Below are 13352 nucleotides of genomic sequence, written 5' to 3'. Positions count from 1 at the left end.
TAATTGAGGGAGTAGGGCACCAGCCCCACATACCGGAGGTGGTGGGTTTAAACCTGGCCCCAGCCAAAAACTGCAAAAAAAAAAAAAAAAAAAAAGTAAATAAAAATAAATTGAATGTCATTTGAGCCCAATTTATTACTTTTTATAGATATTACATAATTTTGCTCCATTCATTAAAGATGGATAAATCACATTAAAATGTTTAAGATAAACATTTCACTCTGTTTTGGAAATACACTTTCAATGTCAGTTAAACTACTACCACAAGTTTGCTTTATCAAGAATCAGGAAGTACTCTGAGATCAGTACTAGATTACAAAATGCTGTTTTGTGTAGAAGACTATATACTTTAGGGACCTGATTGAAAAATACAGTTGTCAGAATCGTCTGGCCGGATTTATTTGCTATATTGAACAACTTCATCATTTGTTGTGATGTCAGATACCAATAGCACAATTAATTTATTACTAAACACCCGTATTACCTTAGCATTTTTAATGTACTTGCTAGCTTTTGCTATAATGCTAGGAAATGCTGTAGTCATTTTAGCTTTTGTGGTGGACAAAAATCTCAGACATCGAAGTAATTATTTTCTTCTTAACTTGGCCATTTCTGACTTCTTCGTGGGTAAGTTCCATATCTTTATTTAAGATCGTAATTTCCAGTTACAATTTGTTTCTAAAACCCTAAACTTTTGTTATTTCAGGAGACTGTAGGAGGTGGGGGAAAATGAAAAACAAAAAATTTAAGTATGAAAATTTGGATGAGGGTTATATGGAACTTTAAGGGAACATTAAACATATGTAAATCAGTGTTGTTAGGGGAATTTTTATTTGAAAATAGTTTATTTATGTTTATAGAAGTAAAAATAAATCCAAAATAGTTCTAAAACTGTCCTAGTTCTAAAGTTATTTGTTTCTGTACCTGTTTTTCCATATTTGTTTAGATAGATGAGTAGAAATATTCCTCTTTAAGTAAATATAGTTTCCACAGTGTTAGAGTAATAGGAAATATATTTATGTATTTGCTGGTAACAAACACAATCAGAAAATGAGATATTCAGGTCAATTAAATAGTATGGTTAATAGTGTTATTTTATGATATGCTGCATTATATTGTAGAATGTACCCACCACTAACATTATAAGACACCATAGAAATCAAATTAACCTTTCTTTGAAAACATGTACTTTGTAACTTTCCGCTGCCCGATGGTTATCGTTTTTTAACACTGCTTATCACAGGAAGTAGACCACGGAAATGTCAGCTAGTGATGCTGTTTTATAGGAGCTTCCAGTATAATTTAATCGTACATATTCAGATTATTTTTATTTATAGCGACATAAAGCTTGCATTCATGTTAAAATGAAACAAAACTCACAGAATACTTAGTTCATTGCCTGGAACATGGTGGTTGCTCAACAGATGTCAGTCCTCCTCTTTTTTGATTTCTCTGCAGATGTGTATCCCCCAAACCCAGGTCGTGAATGTTTGTATAGTATCTATAATGTGTAAATACTGATGGGGCACAGGCACTGTGAGGCAAGCAGGGACCTTAGAAGAATAGGCTCATCTCTCCCTTCAGTAAAAGTCTCAATGTAGTAGGGTGGATAAGGGGAGTTCGCAAACGACTATAGCAGTAAAGTATAATGTGGGACCCCCATGAAAACCCAACATGTGCTATGGGCACTCAGACGAGGGATAAAGCACATCAGTTAGTGGACGGTAGCATCTGAAGTGAACTTGGAAGGATGAATAGAATTTCTGTAGGCAGAGACAGGGAGGAGAGGAGTATTCCAAGAATCAGCAAAAGTACGCTGGTAGAAAATCACTGTGCCTGTATTCTAAGGGTGAGGTTGGAGCTGGCTGGTGTGCAGATGGGTGCAGGGGAGAGTAGGGATGTAGCTGGAATCTATATAGAGAAGGCCTTTGAATACCAGTATGAGTCTGGAGTGGAATTTATTCAGCAGGTCATAGGGAGATTTAAGGATTTTATAACAGGTGAGTGGCTGGCTGGCTGGCTGGCTGGAAGCTTTACCTTTGGGGCATCAGAAGAGCCCTAGGAGGTGCGGCAGCAGGAACGTGGGGCAGGTGGTTTCAGAGACCAGCCTGCAGCAATCTAGGCATAAGTCAGGCAGTTGGCATCTGAGCTAGGGGGAAAGTGGAAAGTATGGGTGGGAGGCAGAGCTGCCGGGGGTGGGGTCTGGCGGCAGAAAGAGGAAGAGGAGTTGAAGATTGGGCTTCTGTGATTAAAATAAGTATGGCACTGTTAATAGAGATAAAGGGCGCTGGGGGAGGGCAGCTATGGTTCTGCTGTTTTGTGGACAGTTCTGGAGGAAATTTCTAGCGGGACAGATTGATTTAGGATTCATGGCATAGACATTACAGGCTCACAGATAAAGGCAGCTGAACAGTAGAGAAATATTTAAAAAATGCAGGTCTCCCCATTTCCCTCCTCAAATGCTGTCTCTCCAGGTGACCACCATTTGCTGCGTGATATAGGTCCTTCCGCATCATTCTCTCTGCTCACAAAAACATGCCCAGATACACACGTATATTATGTGAACACAGAGAAAGTTTTGCTATAAATACTCTTATCTCTTTCCCCTTGGCATAATCCTGCTGGTGTTGGATGGCAGTCTGCACCTAAAGTAGATGATGGGTTTCCACTAACCCAAAGGGAGTGAGGCCCCCACTGGCCTGTGGTAGGAAGGATGAGGTGAAACAGCGGAGAGAGGCTGGGGCCTGGAGCTCTTGAGCAAAGATGGTTCCAGATAAGAATGTCTTCACATCAGGCCCAAGGTCAGCATCAAGAGCTTGAGCACCAGGCTCTTCTTCTAGAAAGGGCCCTGCAGATGTAGTTGCTTGGCAGGCCTGGTGGTCTCCCTCCAACCGCAGATGGGTAGGGGGAGAATTTGCGTTTTTTTACTCCCAATGAGAGGAGTTGGGCGCAAGTCAGAGTCTCCATTAATCTGCCTGAGTCGGCTTTTAGGTTTCCCACCTCTGCAGTGAGCTTCATCCTGGGGTCTGTTCACTTAACACAATGTGGGCCATGATGCAAGAATTAAGACAGTCCCTGAGAGCTTTTTGTAGTAAGATGTGAGTTTTCTGCCAACACTATCTTTGTTCTTTGTCAGCCTTTCAGTTCTGTGCCTGGAGGAATGCAGGAGGCAGGGTGGGGCGGGTAGAACCCTTGAGAATTTTCAAGTAGCCTGAACAGGGATTCTTGATATTGCAGGGCTGCAGAGCCATGTGACGATGGCAGGGCAGATTAGAGCCTCTCAGACGCTCGGAACCCTGGGCTTTCTGGCTCAATGCCCTCTTCCCACTGGTGTCACAACTGGCCTCCTGTTGAGAATCTAAATTTGTGGCACCTGGGTACCTAGTTGCTCAGGGTGAATTAACTCCTGGAAAATATTTATTAGGAAAAATTCCAGTACTAGCCTACACTGGATGGTAAATAAGCAGATCTCATCTCTGCACTATTCTGAGAAAAATATACTATCTGTGTCTACATCAGTATCTATGAAACTGATGTTGCATGACCAATGTTTTCATTGGTAGGTATTTCAACCTACATGACCATGTGATAGACGCTTGGGCAGGATCTTCAGGGGCAAAAGATGGCTGGTGCCAACAGCCTGCACGAGATTTTCAGGATGGCAAAGTTTATCTTTCATACCTTCATGCCCCAGGCCGAGACTCTTCTCTCACCCTCTGGATTGGTCTGCTTGGGCTGCCATGACCAAATACTGTAGACTGGGTGGCTTAAACAACAGACATTTATTTTCTCTATTTAGTTCTAGAGGCTGAGATGTTCCCGATCAAGATTCTGGCACATTTTGATTCCTGGTGAGGGCTCTCTTTCCGACTTGCAGATGGCTGCCTTCTCATAATAGTCTCTTGTGGCATTTCTTTTTCTTTTTCTTTTTTTTTTTTTGAGACAGAGCCTCAAGCTGTCCCCCTGGGTAGAGTGTCATGGCATTACAGCTCACAGCAACCTCCAACTCCTGGGCTCAAGCGAGTCTCCTGCCTCCGCCTCCCAAGTAGCTGGGATCACAGGCGCCCACCACAACGCCCAGCTATTTTTTGGTTGCAGCCATCATTGTTGTTTGGCAGGTCCGGGCTGGGGATTCGAACCCGCCACCTTAGGTGTACGTGGCTGGCGCCTTAGCTGGTTGAGCTATAGGCGCCGAGCCTCTTGTGGCATTTCTCTGAGTGTGAGGTCTCTGTCGTCTGGTCTTATAAGAACACTATTCCTATTGGACCAGGGCCCCACCCTTATGTATGACCTCATTTACTCTCAGTTTCATCCTTAGAAGTTTTATCTCTAAATATACCACACTGGGGTTAGGGCTGTCGTGTATGAATGGGAGGAGGAAGGACAAACAGATATCTAGGACTCACCATCATCCACACTTTCCTCAGTTGGCCCAAAGAATTACCAGGGTTTTTTATCTCCCCCACCTTTTGATTATCATTTTTTTCATGGGAGGTGTAACTTCTTAGTTAGCTTAGAAAGAATGGGCGGATGGGTGGCAACTTTAAAGCAAAACCGCTTCCCCATCCTCATCTAGTCATCAAAAATGGCTTATTTTGAAGCAGGAACTCTGAGTGCTGGGGATGATAAAAATGTAGATGAAAATCCCCGCCCTCATGGTCCTTCTGTTTCTATTGGGATCAGGGATGGGGTGGGGACAGACAGTAAGCAATAGAAATAAGTAAATTAAGATTTATACAGCATTTTAGAGGGTGAAAATTGCTACCAAGAAAAATATAGCAGGGATGAGGGAGACGGAGTCACAGTTTTAGACTTTGGAGCGAGGGCTCGCTGAGAAAGACACACTGAGCAAACAGAAGGAGCTCTGGGAAAGAGCATTTTGTGCTGAGGAACAGCCAGTGGGAAGGACCTGAGGTGGGAGGGTGTCTGGTGCACTTGGTGCCCAAAGGGCTGGAGAGGGAGTGGGGCGGGACGAGGGGCGGAGGTGAGAGCTGGAGGTCCGGGAGGCGGGCCTCACCGGCCTGTCTTCTCATCTTCTTTCCCTTCCCTTCCTTCCTTCCCCAGCCCCTTCACCTCCTCCCTCCATCACCTTCTCTTCATATCGTTTCTTTTCTCTCAAATAATCCTTTCTTTAAAGGATTATTGCTCTTTTCGTGGAACTGACTCTTAGTTTTACTTTCCAAGCCCATTTGACCCAGAAGCACAATTCCAGGATAGAAGTTGCAGAAACACCTGGGGGTGGGGTGGGGTGCGTCTATCAGAGAAACAGTTCAGATTCACTCTTTTGAAGCTCCTTTGGAATGAGCCACAATCCTCTCTGTTACTCAACAAGACAGAGGGAAGAGCAAGACACATGGGTGGAAACATCACACAGACACAAGGTGACCACAGCAGCGTCTATGAAAACTAGAGCCTGTTTTAAGCTAATGGCTATCTCAGGCAGTTCCTACGGTTTCCAATGTACCCTTCCTCTTTCGAGTAACTCAGAAAGCCAGTGACAAAGTGTATTGAAGTCAATAGTATCTATAAGGCAAACCATTCTAGGCCTCTTGTTCTTTCTCCGTGGAAATAGTGAGTGCGGGTGTGAAAATATTCATGCTGGGAACACCATCAGGAACAACCGTGGGCTAACATACATGTCTCTGGTTTTGAGATATTTTAACTTACCTTGGGGGGAACCCGTTGATCAAGTTTATACCACAGGTACACGCACGCCTGTGCGCGCACCCCACAACATGTCTTCTTGACAAGACATGAATCAAACAGCTTATTTGAATTACATGTAAGAACTGACCGTGCAACTCTTCATCTGCATGGTTTCTCTCATCTGCCTGTGTAAGCCTGGCAGAGGATACTAAGTTCTGCGTTTTCTCTCACTGGTTCTGAAACCTCGCCATTACAGCCTCATGTGGTCTTGTTTGGGGATAAGGGTTTCCTTCCTCCTTTCCTTTCTTTTATCTTTACTGTTATTCTTAATTTGGTTCTCATACAAAGACGGTAATTCCTGCAAGTACTTGATAAACTATGAAGATAATCAATAAAATTAAGATTTTGTCGGAGTTTCCATTTAGTAGATCACATTCTCAGCAAGCAGTGACACCCACTGTAAATGTCAATGCAATTAAAAGCCCCTCAAAGGTAAAAGAGCTCAGTTTAGCTGTTTAGTACTAACGTATGCAGTTTTTGTGCTGGACTGAATCACTGTGGTAGAGCTTATCTCTGTTCATTCAGAGAAAAGTCATGGTTAAAGTCAGAGGTTCTGAAATCACATGGCCTGGTTTCAAGTCCGATCTTCTCTTACCAAGTTCTCTTAGAACTTGCTCTAATCATGTTTCCTTTTTGAGCTTCAGGTTCTTTAAAACTGTTACCTCACCATGGTCCCCACCTCACAAAATTTCTAGGAAGTTTAAATGAGATGACATCTGTAATGCACATAGCACGATGTCTGGCCTATGGTAATTGGACAATATCTATTAGCTGTTATTAATTTAAGTTCAATGTGCACGTCATTCATTGGACAATATCTATTGGCTGTTACTGGGGCAAAGGGTGGTCCATCCTATTTGGATTGGATCGTGAAGGTGAAGACGATTTGTGCTATGTATGGCTAGAAGTACAGTAAAGTAGTAAGGACCTGTCGAAGGTACAGCTGTCCCTTGGTATCCATGGGGAATTGGTTCCAGGCCCTGCCTTCAGTAATGGAATCTGCAGAAGCTCCAGTCCCTGATATAAACTGCCAGAGAATTTGCGTATAACCTATGCACATTCTCCTGTGTACTTAAGATCTTTTCTAGATTACTCGTAATACTTCATATAATGTAAATGTTGTGTAAATAGTTGTTATGCTGTATTGTTTAGGAAATGATGACAAGAAAAAAGACCGTACATGTTCAGTTCAAACAGTTATTTTTCCCTGAGTATTTTCTATCTGCCATTGGTTTGAATCCACAGATGCAACACACAGTTGCGAAGGGCCGACTGCACAGTGTTCACAACACTGTGAACGCTATTATAAAATGAAATGTAAAGACAAAATACCATGAATTTCTAAATTGTGATCAAACCGCTTTTAGTGAACTCAGATGTATCATCATGCTGTGTACCTGTTAGAATATGTCCCTTTGGATTCATTGATGTGTGCCTTTTTTTTTAACCCTTATTTTTTCCCTGTGCAGGTGTGATCTCCATTCCTTTGTATGTTCCTCACAAGATGTTTAACTGGGATTTTGGAAAGGAAGTCTGCATATTTTGGCTTGTTATTGACTATCTTTTGTGTACAGCGTCTGTGTATAACATTGTCCTCATCAGCTATGATCGATACCAGTCAGTCTCAAATGCTGTAAGTGAAAACATTAATGTATCTTCCTTAGAAGATTGTATAAATGTAGATTTTGGGTCCCCACGCAAACATTTTTTTTTAAGTCTAATTTTTTAATTCAATTGATACAGCTTGGAGGAGCCCTATCCTTCCGTTGTCTGGCAACCTTAGTTTGTGTGATTTGGGGAAGTCACCCCCTATGTACCACTAAACGGGATGGTGTCAAAGGAAACTCAAGGCAAGTGTCAGCAGTGGTATTACTGAATCCATAGCAGATTGAGTATACGTGAGGTTCACAGTGAGGTTCACAGTAGGCAGTGAACCTGGTTGTTCCAATCCATAGACCATTGAGACCTGAATATTTTTCTCAGAATGGAACTTGATGGGCAAGTGGAAGGAATTCCAGACTTCTGAATGTGGCAGCAAAATCACTTCTGGATGGCTGAAGGGAAAGACAGTATACAGGGAAGCTCTAGGTTTATACGGTGGGACCAGCCAGTCCTAATGCATGCTGAGAAAGTCTGAACCTACTCAAGATGTGGTGTAGTCTCATCAGTGAGTTAGTGGCAATCCTTTTTTTTTTTTTTTAATTAATTAATTAATTAAATTTAATTTATTTTTTGTGCAGTTTTTGGCGGGGGTTGGGTTTGAACTCACCACCTCCGGCATAGGGGGCTGGCGCCCTACTCCTTTGAGCCTCAGGCGCCGCCCTGGCAATTCTTAAGTAAATTTCTCAGCAACAGAATAAAACAGAAAATTAATTTGATGTCAGGATGGAGCGATGGGGTATCTGAAATCTTTAAGGCCTAGATGGGAACTTCTTTCACTCCTGAGTCTCAGGAACCCAAATCTTTGGGAGCCTACTCTGTGGCAGGTGTTTTGCTGGGTGCTGGGATGTGGAAGTGAACTGGCAAGGTCTCTATTTAGAGGAGCATAATAATCTATGTGGAGGCAGATCCAGAAACAAATGGGTGCAGTGCAATGGACTAAGAGCTATGCTGATGGCATGGAGAAGACAGTGGCAGCTCTCGTCCGAGAGGACTGTGCAGTCTGGAGGCCAACGGGATTGGGAGGGTATACTAGATAAGGCAAAATTAACTTGCTGTAACAAAGAGACTCCAAAAAATGCAGAGGCTCGAGCCACATATAAAAGTTCATTTTGCTCTCACAAAACAGTCTAGGAAAGGTGGGAATTGTCTCCCCAGGAACTTTCCCAGGGACCCCACTGAAAAGATAGCTCTCTCTGCACCCTCCAGAGCAGAAACCAGTAAGCTTTTACTGTAAAGGGCCTGACAGTAACTAGGAGGGCTGTCAGAAAGTATCCAGACATTAATATTATTTTTCATATTAATGGCTGGATACTTCCCAGACAGCCCTTATATTATTGGCTTTGCAGGACCTAATGTATCCTGTTGGAACTCAAATCTACCATTGTAGCACAAAACAGCCACGGATGATATGTTAAAAAATGTACTTGGCTGTGTTTCAATAAAACTTTATTTATTCAAATAAGTGGTGGGCTGCATTTTTTTCATGGGCAGTAGTTTGCTGGATTCTGCTTTAGGCTGTTATCCTTTACTGCATGGTTAAGGTGAGGTTCTTGTCACACCAGATTCTAGACAGGAAGGGGAAAAGACAGAAGTTCAGAGCAAGGGATTTTTTTTTTTAACCAAGTAGTGCAGAATCATATAATCACTTTCACTCACAATTTACTGGTGAAGCTTAGTCACATGGTTTCATATCCCTGCCAGGCAAGCTGGGAAAAGTGGTGTCAACTGAACTACCATACGGCCAGGAAGAAGCAGGGAAGAACAGGTGTGGTGGGGCAACCAGCTATCTCCACCACTTGGCAGTGGGTCCTTCCTTGGCACCAGGGTCTACTGTAGTTTGTATTGGTCAAACTATGAGAAAGTACAGATCAATATCAATGTGGATTAGCAATTCAGATGCCTATAATCTTGTATTTTTCAAACTGCAAATCTCAGTGCATTATTGAATCACATAATTAATTAAGGGGTTGTGAACAGTTGCTTTAAGAAATATGAAATGGAACAGAATAAAAAAAATTAGAGTAGAAAATATATGAGTACCTTGCATATAATCAAAGTATTGTTTTATGAATACTTCTGTCTGTATTCCTGGTTATGACATAAAATAAATTTCTTACTTTAGGTCACAATTGAATGTTTGAAAAGCAGTGCTCCAATTCAGAATCTTTTCCACTTGTACTTTATTTATTTATTTATTTATTTATTTTGAGACGGAGCCTCAAGCCATCCCCCTGGGTAGAGTGCCATGGCCTCACAGCTCACAGCAACCTCCAACTCCTGGGCTTAAGCGAGTCTCCTGCCTCAGCCTCCCAAGTAGCTGGGACTACAGGCGCCAGCCACAGCGCCAACCATTTTTTGGTTGCAACCATCATTGTTGTTTGGCGGGTCTGGGCTGGGGATTTGAACCCGCCACCTTAGGTGTACATGGCTGGCGCCTTAGCCGATTGAGCCACAGGCGCTGAGCCTCCACTTGTACTTTAAAGCTTTCCTTTCTGGCGCAACACCCGTAGCTCAGTGAGTAGCAGGCCAGCCAAGGGTGGTGAGTTGGAGCCCGGCTTGGGCCTGCTAGACAATGACAGCTGCAACCAAAAAAATGGCCAGGTGTTGTGGCAGGCACCTATGGTCCCAGCTACCCAGGAGGCTGAGGCAAGAGAATCATTTGAGCCCAAGAGTTTGAGGTTGCTGTGAGCTGTGATGTCACAGCACTCTACTGAGGGCAGCATGGTGAGACTCTATCTCAAAAAAAAAAAAAAAAGATTTCCTTTCTTTCTGGGTTAACATTTCTCTTTCGTCTCCACTGACTTCTCCTAGGCCTTCCTTCATTGGATGTGTAAGCTTTTGAAAAGCTACAGCTTGGCCAGATAGAAAAGGTACTCACAGGTTTGGCTGGACATGGTGGCTCATGCCTATAATCCTAGTACTTTGGGAATATGAGGTGGGAGGATTGCAGAATATTGCAATATTTTATTGGGGTGGGGAAAAAAAACACAAGGAGTTTGAGACCAGCCTGGGCAATATAGCAAGACCCCATCTCTAGAGAAAAGTAAGAAAAATTAGCCAGGCACAGTGGTGTGTACCTATAGGCCTACCTACTGTGGAGTCTGAGGTGGGAGGCTTGCCTCAGTCCGGGAGTTTGAGGCTGCACTGAGCTAAGATGATGCTACATACTCCAGCCTGGGCCACAGAGTGAGACCCTGTTTTATCAAAAGAGAAAAAAAAAGTGCTTAGTGTTACAGAGAGATGGGAAATGTGAGGAATGAGATGATACCCAGAGGGGAAGTGGATGATTTTTGCTTTTTTTCAAGTCCTGGTCTTGTCCTAAGGAATTCTTCTGGCAATGCAGGTGGAGAACTTGGTGAGAAATGGGTTGGCTAGATCCTGGGTCCCGAGTATACAGCACAGAGCTGACACATAACAAGCCTGCCACAGAGGGATGTCTGGTTGCTGGCAGGGGTACTTAGGCAGGGTGTGCACCTCAGTTGGCCAGTGCCTCAGACACAGCTATGTAAAACCAGAAGGAAGCCTTCAGGAATGCCTGGGAGCTCAGAGGAAGTGGGAATGGAGAAGGTAAATGCTGGAAGTACAGAGGCAATGGGGTGGGGGTAGGGGCTGAGACAAACAGTGATTTGGAGAAGCAAAGCTCATGTGCCCCATTAGAGAAGCCCCGTTAGAGAAGCCCCATTAGAGAAACAATGATTTGGAGAAGCAAAGCAGTGCCCCATTACAGAGCTCAGAGAAGTCTTCCGGAAAGGCAGTTTCCATGTGGCTGGAATTGTGTTAATTTGCTAGGGCTGCAAGACAGGGACCACAAACTGGGTGGCTTTGGTCAACAGGAATTTATTCTCTCCTGGTTCTGGAGATTAGAAGTTTAGAATCAAAGTGTTGATAGGGCCCTCCTCGCTCAGAGAGCACTAGAACACCCTGTTCCATGCCTTTCCATCAGCTCTGGTGTCGCCAGCAATCTCTGGTGTTCCTTGGCTGACTGACAGAATGTTGGAATGTTTTATTGGGGTGGGGGGAAAAAGCAAGGCAAGAGGCAGTATCGTGAGTGAGAGTGGGCAGGAATGGGGATACAAGCTTTCAGGGAGGCCACTCCAGCAAGCCTGGGTCTGGATTCAAGCGATGCTTGAACTGTCTATCAAACACGCTCCCTAGAGATGAAGAGATCAACATCCTCTTTGCAAACCCCTTGGATGTCCATTATCTCAATTGACCTTATACATAATGGAAGAGAGATTACCTTCCAGCATATTGCATTATATCATTACAAAGGCAGAACAGAGCAATTAAAAAACTGAATGCAGTTTTATGACCATCTGGGTATTGTTACCATCTTCATAATCATTAGATCAGTGCAAGAGATGTATTAATTTGTGGCACAGGAAGCAGAAGGCAAAAAAGTGTATCATCTATGGCAGCTCATGGTCAGCACCATATGCATATTAGCTTAGCATCAGAAATACCAGTAATTTGAGAAACAAAACAAGACAATTCCCTACTGTTTTAGAAAATAGGGTGGTTGGCCTTAGGTGTCTTTAGGTTTGCAAGATATTTTTAGGCTGGGTGCAGTGGCTCATGCCTGTAATCCTTGCGCTTTGGGAGGCTGAGGTGGGTGGGTTACTTGAGCTCAGGAGTTCAAGACCAGCCTGAGCAAAAGCGAGACCCTATCTCTACTAAAAAAAAGAAAAAAGTTCACTGGGTGTTGTGGCAAGTGCCTGTAGTCCCAACTACTCGGGAGGCTGAGGCAAGAGGATGGTCTGTGTTCAAGAGTTGGAGGTTGCTGTGAGCTGTGATGACTCCATGGCACTCTACCCAAGGTGAAAGAACGAGACTCTGTCTCAAAGAAAAAAAAGAAAAGGAAAAAAAAGGAAATAAGATACTCTTAAAAGATTTTGGGATTGACACAGCAATTGCAGATCCTGTGATCTGAGGGCAATCCTCACTTGTGGAATCTTATTTTTCCCTTATAGAAGCCTGTCCTTGTGACCAAGTGGAGCTAGAACACTTTTCACCCTTAAAAAAGCCAATGAGATTAGCTACTGTCTCTCCAAGTGGTTGGTCATCATAGCTTTGGCTTGTATTTGTCACGTGGAAATGTTCATACCAAGAAGTGATTTGATGTTAAATGCCCATGTAGTACTTCTCTGCAGCAGGCTCCAACGTCTTTCTGTTTGCACTTGATCTTTTGGGGAGTGATGTAAGAGTTCTCCCTTCTCTTCTCAACCCCACCTTGAAGTCTCAGCCTAAACTGCAGAATAGATTCTTTCTGAATATTGGAATCAAATAAGGCGACGGCCACCATTTTTTTTTTCTTTTTGAACTGACATCAGAGTGAGAAGTCCCTTTTACACTGATTCCGTACACATCTTTCTCTGTCTGTGGGTATCTGTATTCCCAAAGATATATTGCTTTGTTTGAGGAAACATCATCAAACCTTTGCTATGTGTGATATAGATTCTGACAATGACTATTCTATTTCATTTAAAAACAAAATGCTGGTCCAGTCTGCAGATTGAGAAATACTGTGGTAAGATGCACCTAGTTTCAGTTGTTTGACATTCAGATTAGCATCAGTTAGGAAAAATTGGTTTCTTAATTTTACATATTGGTCTTGACATTTCGTATAGTGTTGGAAGTTTAACCTTGAAGGGTAGTTTTTCCCTTGAAAATTGTTAAGAAAGTCTGCATCAGGCTGGGTGTGGTGACTCATGACTAATCCTAGCATTCTGGGAAGCTAGGGTGGGTGGATGGCTTGAACTCAGAAATTCAAGGCCAGCCTGAGCAAAAGCAAGATCCCATCTCAACTAAAAATGGAAAAAACTAGCTGGGCATTGTGGTGGGCACCTGTAGTCCCAGCTAGTCGAGAGGCTGAGGCAAGAGGAACTCTTGAGCTCAAGAATTTAAGGTTGCTGTGAGCTATTATGCAATGGCACTCAACCCAGGGTGATAAAGTGAGACTCTGTCTCAAAAAAAAAAAAAAAAAA

General features: G+C 43.2%; 1 protein-coding gene across 2 annotated transcripts in view; it reads left to right on the top strand.

Moving 5' to 3' along the window:
- Positions 1–434: 434 nt before the first annotated feature.
- Positions 435–13352, top strand: part of HRH4 (histamine receptor H4) — a 13897-nt gene continuing 979 nt past the window's right edge. Inside the window, exons 1-4 of one of the 2 annotated variants that reach the window (XM_023510263.1) lie at positions 435–627; positions 7176–7357; positions 8251–8263; positions 9231–9247. In XM_023510263.1, coding sequence (XP_023366031.1) covers positions 435–627; positions 7176–7357; positions 8251–8263; positions 9231–9247 — 405 coding nt within the window. The remainder of the gene's footprint in view (positions 628–7175; positions 7358–8250; positions 8264–9230; positions 9248–13352) is intronic. The other variant, XM_003784778.1, reaches the window with a different exon arrangement.

The sequence above is a fragment of the Otolemur garnettii genome, unplaced genomic scaffold (assembly GCF_000181295.1).
Source record: "Otolemur garnettii isolate 467f Iridium unplaced genomic scaffold, OtoGar3 scaffold00012, whole genome shotgun sequence".
Classification (NCBI taxonomy): Eukaryota; Metazoa; Chordata; class Mammalia; order Primates; family Galagidae; genus Otolemur; species Otolemur garnettii.
The sequence above is the reverse complement of the archived record's forward strand: the minus strand, read 5'-3'. Positions and strand labels throughout refer to the sequence as shown.